The 22,073-nt window shown below is 38.2% G+C and overlaps 1 protein-coding gene across 1 annotated transcript in view; it reads right to left on the bottom strand.

Moving 5' to 3' along the window:
- LOC136709801 (ryanodine receptor 1-like) overlaps positions 1-22,073 on the bottom strand; it is a 95,779-nt gene that overhangs the window by 58,824 nt on the left and 14,882 nt on the right. The window contains exons 3-27 of the mRNA XM_066685315.1: positions 21,236-21,355; positions 20,532-20,633; positions 18,292-18,312; positions 13,577-13,651; positions 13,316-13,394; positions 12,390-12,502; positions 11,870-11,969; positions 11,532-11,628; positions 8,981-9,055; positions 8,512-8,668; positions 8,100-8,264; positions 7,582-7,703; positions 6,207-6,393; positions 5,775-5,910; positions 5,313-5,408; positions 5,087-5,205; positions 4,848-4,981; positions 3,916-4,157; positions 2,867-3,059; positions 2,528-2,744; positions 2,254-2,358; positions 936-1,039; positions 734-817; positions 483-642; positions 105-252 (exon numbers count right to left, since the gene is read on the bottom strand). Of these exons, the coding sequence (XP_066541412.1) occupies positions 105-252; positions 483-642; positions 734-817; positions 936-1,039; positions 2,254-2,358; positions 2,528-2,744; positions 2,867-3,059; positions 3,916-4,157; positions 4,848-4,981; positions 5,087-5,205; positions 5,313-5,408; positions 5,775-5,910; positions 6,207-6,393; positions 7,582-7,703; positions 8,100-8,264; positions 8,512-8,668; positions 8,981-9,055; positions 11,532-11,628; positions 11,870-11,969; positions 12,390-12,502; positions 13,316-13,394; positions 13,577-13,651; positions 18,292-18,312; positions 20,532-20,633; positions 21,236-21,355 (3,151 nt within the window). The remainder of the gene's footprint in view (positions 1-104; positions 253-482; positions 643-733; positions 818-935; positions 1,040-2,253; positions 2,359-2,527; positions 2,745-2,866; positions 3,060-3,915; positions 4,158-4,847; positions 4,982-5,086; positions 5,206-5,312; positions 5,409-5,774; positions 5,911-6,206; positions 6,394-7,581; positions 7,704-8,099; positions 8,265-8,511; positions 8,669-8,980; positions 9,056-11,531; positions 11,629-11,869; positions 11,970-12,389; positions 12,503-13,315; positions 13,395-13,576; positions 13,652-18,291; positions 18,313-20,531; positions 20,634-21,235; positions 21,356-22,073) is intronic.

Here is a 22,073-nt window from a genome sequence, read left to right on the forward strand (position 1 = left end):
AAATGTCCTTAGCAATAAAGACTTTATTAATGTTGTTGCTGTTATAACAATAACAATAATAATAGTAGCAGCAGTAGTGTAATAGTCACAACACAAGCACTTACTGCTCTCCTGGTCTGGGGGCTCGATGTTGTATCCGTAGCCAATTAGGGTGCGCACAGCATTGTTGACGCTGTCTCTGTTGGTTTTCTTGGTTTTCTCGTCTAGCAAGTTATATGGCACCAGACGAGGGTTCCGCTTATTCATAATGTCCTGAAGAACATGAAGATGAGCGAGGATGAGAAGGTCAGTGAATACTGCAATAGTTTGTAATAAAATATAAACATACATTGCACATAAGAGTACACACAACTTTACATTCTCAAAATGTAAAATCCATACTTTGTTCGTTATTTCAATCTCTAGCAAGCTCTTATATCAGGCATTTGTGTTAGTCTTAATGTTGACAGTGAACTTGCTAAAAGTTCTAAATGTAGACATACCTGAACTATGCTGTATGTCCAACCCTGCCTCACTCTGTCTCTTGCCCACACATTGTGCCCATTCTCTGCAAGTTTCTCCACAAGCTGATTCTGATTAGGTGTGAGTTTCACATGGTTGAGATCCAGAGGGGCTGGTTTGTACCCACTACTCATCACATACCTGAGAGTGAGAAAGACATAAAATAATATTCCTATACAGAATGATACTTTTTTGTTTGCAGTTAGCATCACAGCATAACACTACTACACACGTTTTGGGGAGTTTGATCTTCTTCAGATTTTCTTCTGCTTTCTCGTCTCCCATACCCACATGGCAACCAAGAGCCAGCAGGGTCCTGGTGAGTTCCATGATAGAAAATAAAAGCAGAGTGACAAAATAGTGAGAAAAAACATATGTATTAAGTGACTTTAAAAAAGTAAAGTGAGGTTTTGGAAGCTGATGACGAGCCTGACTTTAAAGTCTCTCCAGACATCTGCAGGTTATAGTTCCTCTCTGGTTCTGGCAGGCTCTGGAAATCCACAAGGCATGGATGCAGTTTCTTATTATCATCACGGAACTGAAATAGAAAGACAACACTGCCTTATATTTGTGAAAGTAAAAAAGAAATAAAGATTAATAAATGTACAGCAGAAGTAGAGAGAAATAAATAGGGGAAAAAAAATTTAAAAAGACAAAAAAAATTTACACTGTGTATGTCTATGAAGGAGGAAAAAAAGAATGAAACAAGAGCAAAGAAAAAGAGACTGCTATTTAACATATAGTCATTGTCACAAAAGTGTTTCTATCATTTAAAAAACAGGAAAGCCCAAAATACATAGCCTTTTCATTGGAAGGTCTGAAGAAGCTTTGGTGTACAATAACATATATTTTTAAATACCGTATGTTTAAAAATGTGGATGGCACCTTAAAATGAGGGCGGTATTTATGACGTGTGTATGGGGTGTGTCAAATTTCAGTTCTGTGTCTTTAAATGTTCATGTGAATAAGAGAGCCACAGGGAGGGGGCCCTGTGGGAGCGCAATGACTGCTGATGTCACGATCTAAAAACGGGTGGAGAAAAACACAAGCTAAGTAGCCAACCACAGTTAAATTAAGTTTAGCATTGAATTTGGGTTAAAAGAGAGAGGAATAAAGCTGTAAACAGGCAAAATTCTCACAAGCATATTATGCTCACAAGTATATTGCTTTATCCTCTAAATGTGTGTATTTTGAGACTCAGTTCCCTGAAAAATCTGCTGTGTTGGGCTAAACCACAAGTTCTGTTAGGGCCTGCTGTGCTTCTAAACAGTGTACACCATTTTATTTTGATGTCATGCCAAACACAACCCCAGAAACACACACAAACTGAGTGCGTTACTGTCTTATTTCCTATTACTCAGCCACGTTTCCCATTGAAGAAAATAGTGTTCTTTGGTTCGAGCTAAGAAAAACAAATATTTCTGTTCGCAAACCAGTTTATGTCGGTGGAAATGCATTGAACATTTCCAAATTTGGTTCACAATCTGGAATGTGAAATATGGCTTACTAACAACAAACGGTGTTGTAGTGCCACTGTAAGTTCTCTCTGAGAAATAAGGCTGAACTAACAGTTCCTACTAGCACATCTCTGTTTCAACAGTCACTCAGTCTGTAAGAGAAAATGCCTCTTGTAAGCCAGCCCAGTAGGGAAAGGAAGGAAAGAAAAAGGAAAGAAATTAAAAAATAATAATAAAATAAAATAGAAAGAGAGATACAACACGTGAATAAATGCAAGAAAAAGTAATTCATTACCAGCCCATAAGTCCAGCCCTGCTCGATGCGTGTAACAGCCCACAGTTCATGGATGTTTTCGGCCAGTTTCTCTCTGATTCGCTCCAAATGAGGTGGCAACACAATCTAACAGAGACACCAACAGTGTTACGAACAACCTTTTAACAGGCTGACCCCAACAACAGGCTGAATTACATTTCATATATAGTATATGAATGACACAGTTGCGACGTGTACTGAGAAGGTCCTGGAATGCAAATATGACAGAATTATAAAGAAGAGGTAGAAGGATAACCTGAGCAGTGTCCACAGGGCAGGGGGTAAAAGAAGTGTGTGTGAGGGACTGTGTAGGGCCCAGCAAGTTTCTGATGCCATTAAAGTCATGCTTGTACTCTTTAACAGGCTCAATACGCATCCTTTCTTTAGGCAGAAGAGCCTCGTAGCATGGAGCGTAGCCAGGAGGTGGGAGGAACTTAAAGTCACCATGACGACCACCCAAAAGGAATCGAGCCCTGAATGATCAAAAAACAGTAAAGTTAGTGTAAGTGGACACGATACTGATACTCAGTAAAGCTATCATATATATTCATACTGAGATACCAAGCATCATGCCAATGAAAACTCAGACTCTTACTTGACTCCTGCAGAGAAGCTTATCACAGGGAAGAAGAGGCCATCCAAGTTGAAATTCTCAAACATACCCTGGACAGGATGCCCATTAATACGGAAAGAGATACTGGGCACACTTAAATCCAGGCAGCAGCTCACAACATCATCTGCTGCCAGACTATGCTGACTGGATGATGCCACTTGACGAGGCACATGACCTGGAGACATCAAATTCTGATTAAGTATGTATAATTATAATAACACTATCGTTGATTTGCAAATGACCATCTTTGCAAGAAACCATCCTTTCAAACCACTTTAAAATTCACCATGAACTCATTTCTTGACAGCTTAACATTCTTACAGACTCATAAATCTTCTCACTAATACGAGTCTGCTCACAGTGGAACAATGCAAATTAAAATACTTTTTGTGTGGAGCTTGTTTTTTTCAAATCTCTCATAGATGAAAAGTTTCATTTCTGCTGACCTTTCTTTACATCCTTGACTTATATTCTATGTAACAAATTGATGATTTTATAGCTAATCTCGGAAACTCTGATCTGCTGTGGCGACCCCTGATGGGAGGGAGCAGCTGAAGGAAGAAGAAGAATAAGAAGAAGAAGAAGAAGAAAGCTAATCTCAGAAATCCTTTAGCTATTTAAAAATCACAAAACAAATTTGCAAAGCAACTGATGTGTGTTTGTGTAGTTAGTTACGTGAATGTATATATCTGAGACTTAAAGATTTATGAAGGCATTTACATTTTAAAAAATGAATATATAACATGTTTAAAAATATGATGCCATACCTGCTATAAATTTATTAGTCTATTTTTTTATCAAATATGTTACATTAAACAATATCTGTCTTTATGTTTATGGCTTTACGCAAGAATGTGCAACCAACTGGCACATTTAACTTAAATTATGTTAATTTAAGCAGTATTTTCAGCGTAACGTGCAAATATAGTTTTGTCAACATATACATAATTTACTTCTGGATAATGTTTCCTGTTAAATGCTATTAAATTATCCTAAGAAACTTTATAGGCTACTCTAACATAGTCTCTCACCTGACCACAGGTGAAGGCCATCAAAACCATATGAGTAGAGATCATCTCCAATGCCATTGCCTCCCCAGCCTTCCCCTCCTCCAGGATATGGGCTGTAGCCCTCAGTCAGAGCCCAGCCAACTCGCAGGTGTGTGGCCTGGGCTGTCACATATGGCTCCACATAGTCCACAATCACCTCATAATACCATTTCTTATACTGAGTTGAGCCCTCACAGGTCCCCAGGAAGATATTGGGCCTCACACTGAAGAAAAAAAATATATATAGAAACTCACTTATCTTTGATGATCCCCTAGATTATCAACATATTCACATATAATCAACAATGTATTGATTATTGATTGATCAACAATAGAGTTAAAAATTAAATCTATGAAGATTTAAAATTAAATCATATGAAGGGACTTTTCTTAGTCGTTAAATCAGAAACACTCTAGAGAACACTGAGGTAGATCGGTTGGTGAAATGTATGAGTGACTGGATGAGGTTGTGATGTCCACTGATGGACTGACGCACTGTCCAAAGTGTCTCCTAAACTGCACTTTCACTACTTTACCAATATCTTCAGTGTGGTATGTGCACTGGTGCAGATTTTAAAGCACTCTAAGTATGCATATCTATGTAGTATATATTGTAGGTCAGGCGTAGGAAGTGAGTTGGCCTGTAATACAGCAATACAAGCTGTTTTTCTGGCTGAAATGTCCCTTTAACATTACAGGGAATGTGGTTCTATTTTAGAAGAAGGTGTTCATCAACCTGAATAGATCTTTTATTGAATTCAAGGAAAATTGAATGTCCTCCATGAAGCATTTAAAAACCACAAACCTAATGAGTTTTCCATGTTGATTCTGAACTAATATCTTCATGGATGCAATTGCCAATCCAATCCCATCCCATCCAAAATAATACACAAGCAAAAAACTTGCCATCTTACCTGGATACGTAATTTACAATGTTAGTCTGTAGCAGGAGGTCGCGACCAGGAAGCAGATTTTCTGTAATAAGATTCTGATTGGACCTCACAGCCACACCGTTACACACACAGAGAGAGCGCAAGACGTCTAAAACCTAAAAAACACCAGATTTAGTACCTTTTAATATCAGAGATGTTTCACTGTTTGTGTCTGTATCAGTGTGCATATCACACAAAAAAAATATTTGTGACCAACGCACCTTATGATTGCGTCCATGTTTGTCGAGGAGAGAAATAATAGACTTGATGTGATTCTCCTGAATAATATTCAGGACTTCAGGACTTTCAATCAAAACACAGTACAACACCTCCAAAATGCCTGCATGAGGAAAATGCAAAATTTAAAGAGTGCTAAATTATTGCTGGAACCAAGAATTTGATAAGGTCATTCTTATGCTGAGTGAGGGGAGAATGAATTGTGAGCACCTGAGGAAGCCTCTAGACGGTCCAGCTTGCTGACTAGCCAGTCCAGATTATCACAGAACAGAGCACAGTTAGAACGGTTCCCTCTGATAAGAGAGGCTGCAGAGAGAGAGAGAGACTAGACAATTACAAACATTTAGAACAACATACACTCATCAAGTTACATTCTGTTTACCCTATTCATCACCCCAATGAAGCTGCCATACAAAAAATGGAAAAACAAAGGAATATAGGTATAATATTGCTGGATTTTTGGAAATGCTTTTGGAGTTACATAGTAAACACCTGCCTTTAAATGCATTAAAGCATTTACATTCCCCTCAATCAATAATTTTGCAAGTCTTCTTGAATTCTCAAATCATGTTGAGAATAGTGCAGAAAATACATATTTTAAACAAGTATTTTGTGATACTTTGACGTTTTGAAAAGGTCTATGTTCTTTGAACCCAGAAAATGCTATCTCACCCAGCAACTCATAAAGCAGGTTGACAATTTCCTTCCAGGATTCAGCAGCCTCCTCTCCAGCAAACTCAGAGAAATGAGCAGCAGTGTTGTACACATTTAACCTGTCTACACACTCCAGCACGATGGTGATCATCCCCTACAGCACCATCAGGAATAACCAAAAACAGTCAAATAAAAACTCACATGAAAACCGTAAAGTTTCCAAGAGTGAGATTACAACGACATTCGACTAAAATCTCTATCAGTTTAATCCTCAAGGTCTAGACCAACACAGAAAATCAGAAAAATGTATTGTTGGGAGTCCTGCACAAAAAATCTTATTGGAATTTTTAACCTCAGAAAAAAATGAATGAGCTAATATCATACAAAGATTTTTACTCTTAAATAACAAACTGTGTAACAGATGCAGGCACAGATATGTATAAACCACACCTCCTCTTGAAAAAGGTTCTGCCGGCTGCGCAGTGAGCGCAGCTTTGTCTGCTTTTCCTCATGTTCCAGCTCCTCCTCCGGTGGCCGGAAGTAGTGGATGAGGTCCTGCAGAGATAGGATCACAGCGTCCAGGGGAAGAGTGACAGGCCCTGCAGCCCTGTTCTTTCCACTCAGAGAGTCCAGACCCCTGCAGATTACAGCAGGAACAACATCATATCACACACAAATACACAGAGTTACTGTCTATGTGACTGAGAGGTGAAGACAGACATTTAAAAAGACAGGAAAAATAAATGAGCACATGAGGGCTCAAAAACACTGTGGACAGAATCTGTCATACACTTTGCACATGTTCAACTAATGACCAGCTGTGAAGGGAATGCCTATGATTTTGGGGAACTGCAGTTCTCTCTGGTCTGTTTATGTTGGGAAGTTCAGAGTTTTTTAAGGTGGAAGGGTATGTTCGAAAAAAGAAAACAAAACTTGTTCATGAGACTGAAGTTGTCTAAACTGTCTGTATTCACTGTTTGGATTACCACAGAATCTCCTTTGTTACTCTAACTGTTTAGATTTGTAGCACTTTCACTCTGTGTTTACTTTCAAGCAGTTAGAGCTCTCCTGAATTTAGTGTCAGTTTCATCTACAGCAAAACAAAAAGTCAATATTACCCAGCTATGGAGCAATATCCTCATCTCAGTTCATGCTTTTAGAAGTTTGGTGGCCTTTTCATTGTCTCAAAGCCTCCAAAATATAGTTTTTCTGCCATGAGCAGAGAGAGAAAGTCTAGCACACCGGACTGAGACCATCAGAATGGAGCACAGCTAATGGTGAGGAGACAGCCTCAGAATTTTATAAAAAGTGTTTTTTAATTAAAATCATTAACATTAAATGTTTTAAATGCTGATAGGAATGGAGTTGTGATTGGACCTGCTAGTTTCCACCTGAAGGCCAGTGAGTGCAGGAGGGAGAAGCAGAGAGCCCACAAATGTGTTTCAATTTGATTAGTTGACTGCAATGTGCCACTTGTAGGACTGTTGACATGTTCTAAATATGTGTGTAGTAGTTTAATTGTAATTTGTGTGTTAATTTAAAACGGTCATTTGAACATATTTTGTTAAGTTCTTTAGGTTCTTTAGGGAAATTATTTGTAAAAGGCTAAAAGAAGACACATCTTGGACATTTCTTGTGATTAACTGTGTGAAAGATCAGGGTTACAATAAAAATAAAGGTAGGTTTTTGGTTCATTCAAAGGACAATTGTAATTTGGAATCTGGAATTAGGAAGCTGAATCATAGTTGGCCCTGAAACTTCGTCTGACTGTGTGTGGCTGCTAAATGAGGTGTTTGGAGTGCTGGAAGCTGCCACTGTGCCGTACTTGATGAACTGTTTAAAAAGTCCTGTGGTGTTGTAGATCATTCGTGCAGCTTGTGATTCCTCTGTCTGAGAGCGTGACAGCACCAGCGCATCATCCATATGACCCTCCTGATGCAGTATGACCTGCAATAGAAAAAAATCGCAGATAAGAAACACTACAGAAAATTTTGAGTAGAAAATCAAAGTATATATAAAGAGCCGAATAAAGTTTAGAGAATATATTCAGGAGTTTTTCAAAAGTGTGCAAAAACTTGAGCAACGGTGGTCAAAAACCATGCTTTGTTGATTGTGAAACATCCTCTACACAGAACATTTTTTAAATAACTGCACATAATGCACAATTGCTGTAAATTTGCTGGATTTAATATAGAAAGAAAGAAATCAAACAGAAATAATTCACTTGATACTTGTAAAAAATTTTTTACGTATATTACAAAATGAACAAAATATATTTTGAAAAGGTATATCCACATTTTGCATATGACTTTGTTTTCTGGGCTTCCTAAGTCTGTGCTGTACCTTTCTTTTCATGGTACCCAGACGAGCTGCTTTGGCATCGAGGGCAGCATAGGTAACCCACAAGCCTGTGGAAACGTGCTGCACGAAGCACATGGACTCACCATACTTGATCTCAGGTACACCCATACCCTCCACATCCCTCTTCTTAGCCACCTCCACTTTTTCCTGATCAAAAAGAGGACAATAACAAAGAGGGAGGGAGAAGAGACAGTGAGTATAGAAAATGAATATACCAAGAACAAGATGTCTTTTTTTATTCATTCACTCATTCATTGTCTGTAACCGCTTATCCAGTTCAGGGTCGAAGTAACAAGATTTCTGATAAATTAAATGTTCTTTTATTATATTATAAATTATAAAAAATAAGTTTAATTATATAAATCTGAAAAGAAGTTATGGAGCATATAAGGACCTTGGAGGCACGAAAGCAGAAAGCAGACTGTTTGGTGTTAGCTTTCTCTGGATCGAGCACCATCAGGCCCTTCTCTTCATCAAGACACAGATACCGTCCTGTCGTGATATGACGAATACGAAACGAATGGCCCCACTTCATGTGGCTACCACTCCAGCTGTAGGGAGCAAGTATTACAGCATACACTTTAAGATATAACATGTATACAGCATATCACCTTAAGAAATATTGATAGCAAATTTTGGAACAAGTTACAACATTTCCTGTAATTTTTTATCTTTTTGTTTTGATGAATAGATATGTTTTTTCGAAAATGTTTGTGTAACAGAACATTCTGCTAACAAATCCTCAGTGTGTGTGTTGGTGTGTTGTAGCACTACAGATAATTAAGACTTAAGGGAAATTGTGCTTGATAAATGTTACTACTACTTCCACCTGAAGATAATAAAATAACAGAGGCTTTGCTTACCTGATTCTCAGAGGTTCAAGTCTCCACAAAGAACGAGCTTGGCTACACACAGCTCCAGATTCATACTGTGCAATCCTGATAAAAAGATGGACAGGATAGATAGATAGATAGATAGATAGATAGATAGATAGATAGATAGATAGATAGATAGATAGATAGATAGATAGAAGGACATTTTGCAAAATGTATTAAAAACAATGTGTGATTTTTTTTTAAATTCTATTGAATATTTATTTAACTGACAAATACACAAATAAATGATTTCCAATGTTTACACTGACAATTTTGATAAATTCATTCATTCATAGTCTGTAACCATTTATCCAGTTCAGGCTCACTGTGGGTGCTGAGCCTACCTGGAATCACTGGGTGCAAGTCAGGAACACACCCTGGATGGGGCACCAGTCAATCACAGAACATACATCGCATGGCACACTGTACACTCACACGTGCACACTTAGGAACCATTTTGAATATTCAATCCACCTACCGATGTGTATTTGGACTGTGGGAGGAAACTCACGCAGGCACAGGGACATCCCCAAACTCATAGGTGGGGTTCATACATACAACGCCAGGACCCTGGAGCTGTGGGACAGTGAAACTAAGTGTTGCCCAACCCTGTGGCATTGACCAACTTCATTGTGTTTTGTAAATATTAACATTAACTACATTTGAACAAACTCCAAAGAAAAGGTGGGATAAGGCAAAATAGTAGTGAACTGTTTATAGAAAATTAATTTCACATTGTTTTAAAGCATTTAAAGCATCATAAACAGGGGGCGGCACGGTGGCACAGCAGGTAGTGTTGCAGTCACACAACTCCAGGGACCTGGAGTTTGTGGGTTCCATTCTCGCTCCGTGTGACTGTCTGTGTGTTCTCCCTGTGTCCGCGTGGGTTTCCTCCGGGTGCTCCGGTTTCCTCCCACAGTCCAAAAACACACGTTGGTAGGTGGATTGGCGACTCAAAAGTGTCCGTAGGTGTGAATGTGTGTGTGAGTGTGTGTGCTGCCCTGTGAAGGACTGGTGCCCCCTCCAGGGTGTGTTCCCACCTTGCACCCAATGATTCCAGGTAGGCTCTGGACCCACCGTGACCCTGAACTGGATAAGCACTTACAGATAATGAATGAATGAATGAACTATAATCACGTGATAGTAAAATGTATGAATGGAGAATTCACCAAAGGCTGTCTTTGCCAGCAAAAACAAGTCATTGCTGTTCATTTTAAGTCAAGATTCAAACAGTGTTCAAACAGTGTTTTAATGCAAGAATACAATAAATTAAGGTTGTTTATCATCTGTTGTACTTAATATTGTGATTCAGGAAATCTGGAGAAATAACAGTCCAATAGGTCTGGACACCAATGCTGAGTTTGAGTGACCTTTGAGCTTTCAGATGGCACTGCATAAGAAAGTCACGCTACAGTGATATATAATATATAGCCATGTGGGCACCCTTTAAAAACTATTGTCATTAAACAGCCTGCCACTGCATCAAGAAATGCAACCTGAAATTCTATTACGCAAAGAGAAAAACCATACATCAATTCTTTGCAGAAACTCTGGGCCCAAATTCATTTCTGATATCCAAAACAGGAATATTGTGTTTTCTGTGATAATGATGAATGGGGACCATCCAAAACGTTATCAGCAATAGGTGTAAAAACCAATCTCTCTCACGGTAAAGGGGGTACAAAAGTGACTACAGCATGGATGGCTTACATATGTGAGACATTTTCACTAGTCAGGAGGCAAACACTGGGTGTTTAGAGAGACATATGCTACCAGTCAGGCTGCATCTTTTCCATTTCAAATCAATTATTTCACTAAGACAATGCCAGGCCTCATTCTGTATGTGCTACAACAACATGGCTTCACAAAGTCTCTGTGTGGGCTTGGCTGGCCTGCCTGCAGTCCAGATCTGTCCCCAGTGGTATGTCATGATTAGGAGAACAAGGCAACTTTGACTATGGACTGTTGAGCTTCTGAAGTCTTGTATCAAGCCTGAAAGGGCAAATAATTCCCCTTGCAAAATATTAATAATTAGTATTGTTAAAAGTATCTTTATGCTTTTGTCAGTTATACAAACTCATCTAAAAAACAATCATCTAATCATAGACTCTTGTTTTTGCTGAATTTTACACCATGTCCCAACGTCTCTGTGGCACAGTCGGTTAGTGCGTTTGACTGTTAACTGAAAGGTTGGTGATTTGAGCCGACCCAGGGAACCTGATGGTTAGGGACCTGGGCTTGTAATGAGAAGGTTGCCGGTTCCATCCCCACAGCCGGCAGGTCATGAAGAGCCCTTCAGCAAGGCACCTAACCACCAACTGCTCCCCGGGCGCAGTTACTAGAGCTGCCCACCATTCCAGGCATGTCTGCTTACTGTCCCCTAGTGTTCACTAGTGTGTGTGTGTGTGTGTGCTTCACTGCACTGATTAGGTTAGATGCAGAGAACAAAGTCCTGTGTGTGCAAGCACAGTGGCCAGTAAAGTGATTAAAATTCTGGAAATGAGGTTTGTTCAATTCATTATATTGTTTCTTCTCTCACTTGCGCTGTTCTTCTCCTTGATCAGGAGGTGGTATGGCCAGACACTCATCCATATGACCATGGAACAAGCGTAAAACATGACCTCCAGTCAAGTATCCTATAGAAGAGAAAAATATAGCCAGAAATGAATACTGAATGAAAGATATGAAATAGTGTACAAAAAGACTGATGAAAGAGCTGACTAAGAAAGAAAAAGACATGAGTATGTGAGCTGATGTTCAGTTAGCAATCTAGAAAACTATTCTCTACAACAGTAGCTCTGAGCATTGCATAAATTGTTCATATTATTGCTACGTAATAAGCCAGGGATTAATGAAAATGAAAGAAAAGCTGCTCACCCTCTGCCAGCTCACAGCCAGAGCATACTGGATTCATGTTCCAGAGAGTCTGCATGAATGACGCATCAACCATCAGGTCCCCACTAGCATAGGACAGATGCTGCAAGAACACAAGTGCTAAAGATTAAACACCTACAGCTCAGAACCTCTTACCAAACAGTTTAGTGTCACATATGCAATTCATTACTGAGAAGAAAGTACATATTATTGTTCTTAGAAGGTGTCTGTCTTTGAATGATTTTAAATAATTTTTTTTAAACGTAAAATCAGTGTTCAACTCATTGTTTAATTTGCAGTGTTATTTACTGATTAGTGTTGATATATCTCTAACATTGTTGATTTAACACCAGCAATATCATGTCAAATGAACAACCAGAAATAATACATTACTTTTTACATAGATTAATGCTAATAGTAACATTTGATTTTGCTTAAAATAATAATATGTTTTGTTACAGCAGCATAGATACGCTGTAAAACAGAATGATGGAAAACTGAAGAAGAAGAAAAGGTATCCTACCAGGTATCTCTCAGAAGACACGCTAACCAGAATGAGGTCGTCTCCCACTCTGACCTTCTCACCTTCTGACCTCTGCTTGGAGGCTGGATGGATTGTCCACCAGCACGCTTCACCTGCAATCATAGTTAAATCACCTTACATTTATAGTAACAGAGTAATGAAGCCCTGGCCAAAGGTTCATATGCAAAATTGCTCAACAATACTCTTGCTTTACTTACTTACAAAAAGTGCCTGTTGTTGACTGTATTTTTAACTGACAGTGGTGATTCTGTAATATATATATACATACACATTCCTACTTACTGTTAGTTATCATCGCTGTTACGTAACCCATCATTCGGATTTACAAGCATACAAAATAAACCACAATATTACGACCATCTCCCTGTTGCTACACTCAAGATCAATTCTCCCAGCTTCACTCAGCAAATAAGAGCAGGTTACAATAATATAATTACAAAGTGTAGACTCTCTGTTGCCCTGCATATTGATTGCCCCCTTTTACCCTGTTATTTAATGACCAGGACAACCACAGAGCAGGAGTTATTTGGCTGGTGGATGATTCTGAGAGCTGCATTTACACTGACAGATCAGACACAACAGTGCAGCTGGAGTTTTTAGTTTTTGAACTCCTCAGTGCCACTGCTGGCCTCAGAATTGTCCACCAACCAAAAATATGTAGCCACAGAATGCAGTGTCCACTGCTGAAGGACTAGAGGGTGATCAACACAAACTCTGCAGCAACACAAGTTTTTGTGGACAGTGATTGGACATAGTGTTGAATAACATCACCAGCCCTGCTGTGTTGGATTCTCTCATAACAACACAACACACAATGTGAACCTGCACGGTCAGTGGAGCTGAGAGAATGGACAGCGTGTGTAAAAAAAGAGGTGGTTACGGCTGATTGGCTTATGTGTTGATACCTGTTGAGTCCTCCTGCAAGCCCACATCAAAGGCCAGCTTGTCCGTGAGTGACCGTGATGTGGTCAGGCAGCTGAGGTACTACAAAATAAGAATGGAAGTGAACTGATGAAGTGACAGGATTAAATTTAAAGCAATGAAATTTACCTTGTAGCACATATTTAAATATGTAAAACGGCATTATTATTATTTTTTTGAGTATGTTAATTACCAATCTATATATTTCAAATAAATGTCCAATGCATTTTTAAACATTTGCTCACCATTCCAGAGTGGTTGTGCCTCAGCAGAATAGCATGGCCATATAGCAGGGTCCGATGACCCCCTCCCTGCGAGGACTGGAAATGGAAGGCCAGAACAGACAAAAGAGTAGTTACTTCAACTTATACTAATAAGACATGTGTTGAGGGAGTGTGTGGGCATGATTTTCTCAATGGACAATTATAATTGCATCGATATACGCACTTTATGTCCAAAAAACGTGTAGCCTTCCATTTAAATGTGGATTGGCCGATTTTACAGAAATATTTACAATTTCAATACTTCAATGAACCTTCATATCATGTTTGATGATGCAATATGCTTCATTAATTTTACCTAAACTGTTTTGTAAATGCAGGGTGAGCTGTTTGAAGGCAGGGGGTGCTTCAATCAGTTACCCTGCCAGCACAAAAAAAAGCTGTCTACATGACGGTGTCCATTTTATTGCATACTCAGAACACAGTCTCTGGTTTCAGACAGAAAATCTCAGCTGTCCTACAGCCAGGCCAAATTTACAGCAGCTTGTTACAGCTATGTTTCTGTATTTCTGCTTTTTTTAATTGACTATTTACAGTTCCCTGGTACAGTTAAAAAGGGCATTAAACTACGGTCTGAATGTTGATAGAACTGTTCTGTTATTAATTTATGCAATCTCACAAAGATTTTACAAGAAATGTTGAATAAGCCGGACAAAATTTTGGACATGCAGTGTGTGTGTGTGTGTGTGTGTGTGTGTAAAATAACACCAGCCACCCCCTCAGAAACATAAAAAAAGAAATGTGCGGTCTTCATCCTTCTTACATAAAGACAGAAACACAGATATATAAGGAGCACGACAAAAAGAAACACCATCATGAGAGGGAGAAGGAAGAGGAACCGCACCAAAGATGACTCTGCATCTCTTCACCTCCTGTCACACTTGAAGGAAGTGAGTCACAGTACCATAATGCACACATGAATACATACCGTAATTAACCAGTAAAACAGACAGGTCACAATGTCACACCAAACCAGAAGAGTAAAAACAGACTGCAACAAAGAACATCAGTCTCATCCTCCATCCTCCTTATATTTACTCAACATCCAGTCAGGTTTAGAAATGAGAAGACATGATTATTGTTGTTGTTAGGGATTATCATCACTTCCATTACCACTGTAACCATTATCATTACTATCATCACCGTCAGTAGCATGGCTCGGGTAAGAGAGAGAATGCACACAGGTCTATTAGGTTAATCCACCTGGGCAGTAGTGGCCAACTGCTATGGGTCAGTGTGTTACGCCACCATCTGTCTGTCTGTCCACATTAGCAGTTGGAGCAATGAGGTGGGGGGAGGGGAGAAGGGTTGTTCCTAACTCTCTCAGCACCTCAGGTGTCAGATTCCATCCCTATTGACACCCCCTCCCTCCTGTCGGAACGTTCCGCTGGGCTGCATGCCATGCTAGTCTCATCTTTGGCATTCTGATGGCTGCCCCTTGTTTATAGAGTCAGGTGAACTACCTCCTGAAGCCAACAAGGAAGAGGTCTCTCTCTCTCTCTCTCTCTCTGACAAATAATATGACTGCAAGCCAACTGTAAATACCTTAAGCATAGTGACATAGTGATTAGAAATATTTCTGTAGAGCTTACTGTAGACCGTAAAGGACAAAAATGGAGCATGAAATGGAATGAAATAGAGGCAGAATAATTATGAAGCAGAAGGAAAAAGAGAAGAACAGTGGAAAAAAATATCTAGATTAGCGAAAAAGCTAATTTACACAATTTTACAGTGAATTCTCAGCAGGTTTTCTGTCAGGTATCCTGCACTGTAGCAAACATGTTTATGGATTTACAGCCAATAATTACTCTATGTAACAGAATTACTCTAATCATCACAATCATGAATTAAAACAAATAAAGATATCATAGGATATGTGTAAAGAGTAATCTAAAGTAAACATATTTTGTGCTTTCAGCCTTTGTATGTCATTTCTCTATCAATTTTTTCTATCAATTTCTAGATGCCAATTTTGCAATTGTAAATTTGAATGTACATGTGAGAAAGCTTATTGTCTTTTGTAAAGCACTTGCCCATTTTGAATTTGATGCCAGTAAAACACGCCCCCCCCCCCCCCCCCCAAAAAAAAAAAAAAAAAAAGTGTGGGATGGAGGCATCTTTACCACTGTGTTGCATCACTTATCCTATTAAGAACACACTGCAAACATTTGGGAACTGAGGAGACCAGTTGCTCTAGGTTTTCCCATTTTTGCTTGTTATGGGACTTTATCGGCTCAATACAGCAGATGTTTGCTTGAACACTTTTTTAATTTGCCTCAGCTCATCTTAAAGGCAAACTGTGTTCACAGACAAAGTTTATTGGGAAGTGTTTCTGAGGTCATGCAGTGAGCTTTACTACAGACGCAAGTCTGTTTTTAACTCGATGCCACCTTGGTAAAGTGAAAGTGAAGGGAAATTGTGTTGTATGGTCATGATACAACAATATATAACAAAATGTGACTTCTGCATTTATGATAGGGCCAGTGAACACACACCCAGAGCAGTGGAGAGACACCCTCAAAGCCCCGGGAGCATTGTAGGGTATAGGTGCTCTTCATCCGAAGTTTTTGTTGGTTGTGGGTATCGAATCAAAGACCTTCCAATCCCAAACCCGATTATCTAAGCATTGTGCCACAGGCCCAAAGACCACAGCCAGCCTGTTTTGGGCCTTGTGCCTTGCATGTAGAGATTTTTCCTGAATCATTGAATATTTTTGTGATATTATGTAATGTACATGATTAAACACCCAGGTTCTTTACTATTTTAATTTGAGTATTTTCAAATTAAGTTATTCTGGTACAGTACTTTGCAATGTTTTTATGCAAATTAACAAACAATATAGATTTTAAAATCTAGTTATCTGAGTAGTAAGGGTCTGTTTGCTCAAATAACAAACATACAAAAAACCCATAATATAAGAATAAAAGAAAAAGTACAGTAAGTAAGTATTGATATTCCATAAGTGAATGTGTTGGTTTATCTGTTTCCAAATCGCTCCTCGTGGCATTATTAATTGAGGTTATCATCTAACATCTAGTTCTTCTTAGAAATAAAAACTACATTATGTTAAATCAAGAGTACTGTTGATTTAACAAATCCATATGATCAAGAATTATCTGGTAACAAACTTTTTTCTCGAGAATGATCTGGAAACATGATTTTCACACTAGCTCACAAAACATGTACTATTTTTTTTATTTAAAAAAAATACTTTTAGTGGATTCATGTTTTGTATTTATTGTAATTATAAATATATTAGCGTTAAAACACCTCCTCAGCTTTACTGCTGTAAATCTTAGGTTCTCAGAAAAATCATGAAACATGTCACAAACCTAATTCCAAATAACAACATTTATCATTTTGTAGTGTTTCAAAATGTGCCAACTGTTACCCTATCCCAACCGTTTGAAAGGTATCAAATTCAAAATGGACATATTTACAAACAATGAACTTATATATAGACGTATAGACTACAGTGTAGTTTTTATACTACTGTTAATTGAATATAAGTTTTAAATTACATGCATGCCATTATATTCTCTTTTTATTTACATTGTGCACAGTGTCAAGGTTTTCTGGAAATAGGGTATATAGATTAAGAAAAATTACAAATTCTTTGTAGTGGATTCATGAGGGAATATTGTTTGAAAACAATTCAGTAGCTGCACAGGAAATTAGCCTGTGTTAAATCAACAATATTTGTGGGAAATTAACACTGAGTCTTAAAATGTGATGCTCTTTAAAAATCTTAGTGTTAATTGGACACTAAAGGTATTGATTAAATATTGGTGAGAGTTAAAAAGAGTTATTCTGCAATATACACTACAAACAATGTAATTATTATTCTCTAGGTGAGTGGCTATCACTAAGGATTTGTTAAACAACACAGAGATTCCAAATACATGTGGTTTTTCCATAATCTATATTGGTACTGGCTGTGAAACTTATCTGGAGCAACAGGGTAAACAGGAGATTTGTGAAAATCTGTTTTTCGCCAAACTATTCTTCAAAGGTGAGAATGCTGGTGGCCCACAATAAGTGACTTTGTGTTTAGTAGTGATGATATAAGAACTGAAGAAATAAAGAAAAAGGAGTAAATGAAATAACAGGAGATGAAATGATGTTAGTGAAATGGTGACAGTGCTGCATGAAATGGCAGAGTGTCTGGCACAGATCCAAAGAAGACCCTGCATTTCTTTAGGTGATGAAAAGCTACAGAAGACCATCACCGAAAGAGGGAAAGAAACACAGAATTTCCTTTAAAACCTTGCGACCTTAAATGGCTTGTCAAAATGAAGCCCTTCATAATGTATGATGAATTAAGGTCAAAGGGGGCTGTGGGGGTAAGAATCTTAGCCAAGAACTGAGTCACTGGGCTCATCTTACAGATCTGGATATTCTCTCTCTCTCTCTCTCTCTCTCTCTCTCTCTCTCTCTCTTTAAAATGTCATTTAGGCACCCATGTCAATAATAGACAAAGTGGGAAACGGTGGGAGGACCAAATACAAAAAGCATGGTAGGGACTTGGGAGAGGTGGACAGTAACTGCAGCACCATTTCATTTCATTCATACGAGACACTGAACAGGAAAAGACAGGAGGGAGTGGAAGAGAGGTGCTGAGATTGGATAGGGATAAACAGGTAAACACATGAGTACATGAGACATGTGCAGAAACATACCCATTGGTCCAAATCGACTGCCTATAGTTGGCAGAAAAAAAAGAGGACGAAGGGAAAGAGACAAAAGGCACAGGAGGTTAAGATATACTGAGTAAACTATTCCCAAAATCAGAGACACGGATGTGTCTCAAACCACCAACAAAACAGTCCATCAAAGTTTGAAAATGACCATCAAACAACAAATAGCACATTGAGATAAACACTTAAAAGGCCAATATCCTATTCATGTTTTTAAATCCTATATTTTGTTCTAGAACATGAAACACTAAACACTAAAAACTTTAGGAATATATTGCTCCTCAATACATAGAGTCCATATAGAAAGTGAATTTTAAAAACTATTAGTAATTTTACTAATATAAAACTAATATCCAATGTTTCTAATCACACTGTAAGTAAAAAAGCATTTTAGTCTGGATTGTGTTCTTTTTTAAAAAAAAAAAAAACTATTTTATTGATCTTCTACAATTATAGAGTTTAGTGCATTTCTTATTTCTATTGTCTTATGGTTATGGTTAATCAGTGTATATTTTTACATTAAAATGAAATTCCAAATGATAAAGGTCAGATAACTAATTATTTATCACTCTAAATACCAAGTATCTGTGTCAGCAGCCCGGAAAAAATGGGCATTGTGAGTAGGCAGGGATCATTTGGCAATCATTTCTTGCATCAGCCAGTCACAAGTCTGAAATTCCTGTCTATCATTTTTTTTTAGCATCAGACAATGGTTTTAAGTTTAATGAGGTCTGGAAGTGGCTGTGTGTTTTGCACTGGGTGTGTGATAGCTGGTGTGGGCAGAGTAGGTGATTGTGGATAACAGCTTTGGTCCCATTGCAAATCAAGCCCAATACTTTTTAAAAATGTGTTCTTTGTCATTACACAATATGGCTGTGTCTCATCTCCCACCTCCGGATTATCGTCCATCTTGTGGAATCTGAGTAATATTTCAATAAACCTCAATAAATAAGGATGTAAATTTTAAGGTTTAAGCAGAGTATAGTTCTCTTCACAAAAAGCTTGTTGGCACAAAAGTGTTGTAATGTACTTTGTTAAACTCCTCGTACTGTGTTGTTATAGTGCAGGATGCTTAACACTTAACCATTATAAATTACATATCATAAAAGATTTTAAGACAGAAGCAAACACCATGGCATTCAACAAGCACATTAAAGTATATATCACCTGACATGAATTCACTTAACTGAGAATACACCTTTCACCCCACATTCTAACAGACAAACAAACCTGTGAAAAAAATGGGGTCTGAACTTCTGATTTGATTGGCTGATGCAAAAAAAATGGACAGCTCATTCTAATCTGTGATTGGCCAATGCAAAATCGTAATGTTTGCTGTTGCAAAAGATGATTGACAGGTCTCCCCCCACTAACCTGCCCCCACTTGGTCGCTGGTCTGCAGCACTGTACTTCTCTTAAAAACAAATGATAGTCGTTCTACGCTGACCTCAAGTGAAACCCAAAAAAAAAAAAAAATCAAGATACTGGCCCTTTAAGGCAAAACCATTTCCAAGACCAGCAAAACCAGTAGAAAAAAAGAACAGAAGGAACAGAACAGTTCATTTATATCCATGCTTCCAGATAAAGTAATGTATGTGAAATACAGATATGGACAATATACACTGTGAAATATATGCTTAGAAAACTAGTGAAATTAACCTCCTTTGTTCTTCTTAGACAGGTAGAGAGACAGGCAGACATATGTGCACTGGCACACACACACACTTCCTTTTCTCTGTCTTTCCAGCCACCTGCTATGAGATGCATCTTGTCCTCCTCAAAAATACATTTAGCATCCATATTAATCTTTTTTGCTGCACTCTCAAAAAATAAATGTACCAAGTAAAATCATAAATAATACTTCGGAGTGATAACCGAGCAGAACAAAATCTCTAGGTTCCCATTGTAAACTTTTCTTTGGATGATTTTTCAGGCTAAAATCATTCTGTATTCAAATAAATGACTTACAAAACCAGCTAGAGTCCTAAATGTTAAAGGAAAACAGGACTAACTAGCTTACACAATGGCCAGCCTGTTAGCTAAAAGGGCAAATATCACATTGCCTAGTGACTGCACTAGATAAATCAAAAGTGCTCTATTTTAAGATAATGTAAGTGAGATATGGTAATGGAACAATAGTGGCCTAGAACTTCAGCTAGTCCTCAGCTACCTCTAATGATGTCCCTCTTACACTCAGTCTTTTTCCAAACGTTTGCTCTCACCTCAGTCATCTCCACAGTGTTGGCCAGCATCTCCTGCAGTGCTCGCACTGACAGTGACTGCTCCAGCACAAAGGCGCAGATCGCAAGATCAGGGGGCACATTCTGGACAGTGACAGAGACACAGACACGTAAACAAAACATACTCTTGTTGGGACTTATTGGTTTGAAATTTTATCATTATTAGTTAAAAAAGAATATATACGTTTTCTGATCATTTTTTGTGATTTTGCTTTGCATCTGAGACTAATACTGATATAACGGTGATAAATGAAGTAATTAAAATGTCTGGTTTATTTTATGTATATAGAACATGAGCTCAAAAGAAAAACAAACCAAAAAAATAATATTTTAATGGGTCCAGGAAGGGCCTGAAAGTTCCAAAGCACCATTTCTCAGCTTATTTGGTTTTTAGCGTTTTAAACCCCATAAACTTTAAGCAGCTTTTGGTGGATCCAGATTACATTTTTCTTCTCACTGCTGAAAGCGAACCTTGAGGTATGTGCAGTAGGTTCATGTTTCCTTACACTCAGTAAATGAAATTAGTAGTGTTATTAAAAAGATCAGTACCATTGTGTATAGATTGAGAGGCTAATTACTTCATCGACTAATTACTGCCTGGATTCAGAACAATCATGATATAATCTGATATAAGCAGGCCCACTTATTTGTTTTCTGCAGCTTGACTGTGGAAAATGTGTAAGTACCTGGGCATTGGACGTTGTTTCAAGGAAGCACAATCGGTTACCAAAGCCCTCGCAGGACAGGCACAGTTTTATCTGCTCCTTCAGGACAGTAGCTGTACATTGGAGCACTACCGTGTCATCCTGCATACAGAAGAGATAGAGAAAAAGAGACAGGCAATACAACAAATTAGGAGACACATAAAGTCAACTAAGGCTCACAGTAACAGGATCGGGTCTCATAAATATCACCTCAATTGTACTGGTTTTAAAATGGAGGACGCTAATAGACATTGATTTGTGTTGTTCAAACAAACAAACGGAGTCACAGGCCAGTCGGTCAGTGGCCGGCTTGTCAGGGGCATCGAGGGTGTAAATACACCAATAAACACTCTCAGCTCCAACTCTCCACCTGACACAGTGCATTCTCAGCTGTTCCCCCATCACTCATTATGCAAGTTTACCACTGGCGCTCTAAAGCTTGTACCATTCACCAGCTGACAGCAGTCTTACTCTGACTCTTCATTTTCTTATCCTTTTTTATCTACTAGCTATGTGGGTCATGTTCAATGTAAAACAGATTTCAATAAAGGCTGAGTGATTGATTATTACTGGCTGTTAAAGCAAAGCCTTTTGGTTTTTATTTTTTGACATAATTTAAAAGAAGAACCTCTCTTTAACATTGTGCTAAGTTTAAACAGTGAACAGAAATTTAACAAACTTAAGAAAATTATGTTAAATACATTTACTTACGCTGAAAAAATCCCCCCATCCCCCACTTTCAGTGTCTAATATACTGCACATTTCTGTACTTGTGAGATGTCATGAAAATTATGTTATGTACAAGTGACATTACCCCAGT

This window comes from Hoplias malabaricus, chromosome 11 (assembly GCF_029633855.1).
Source record: "Hoplias malabaricus isolate fHopMal1 chromosome 11, fHopMal1.hap1, whole genome shotgun sequence".
Taxonomy (NCBI): Eukaryota; Metazoa; Chordata; class Actinopteri; order Characiformes; family Erythrinidae; genus Hoplias; species Hoplias malabaricus.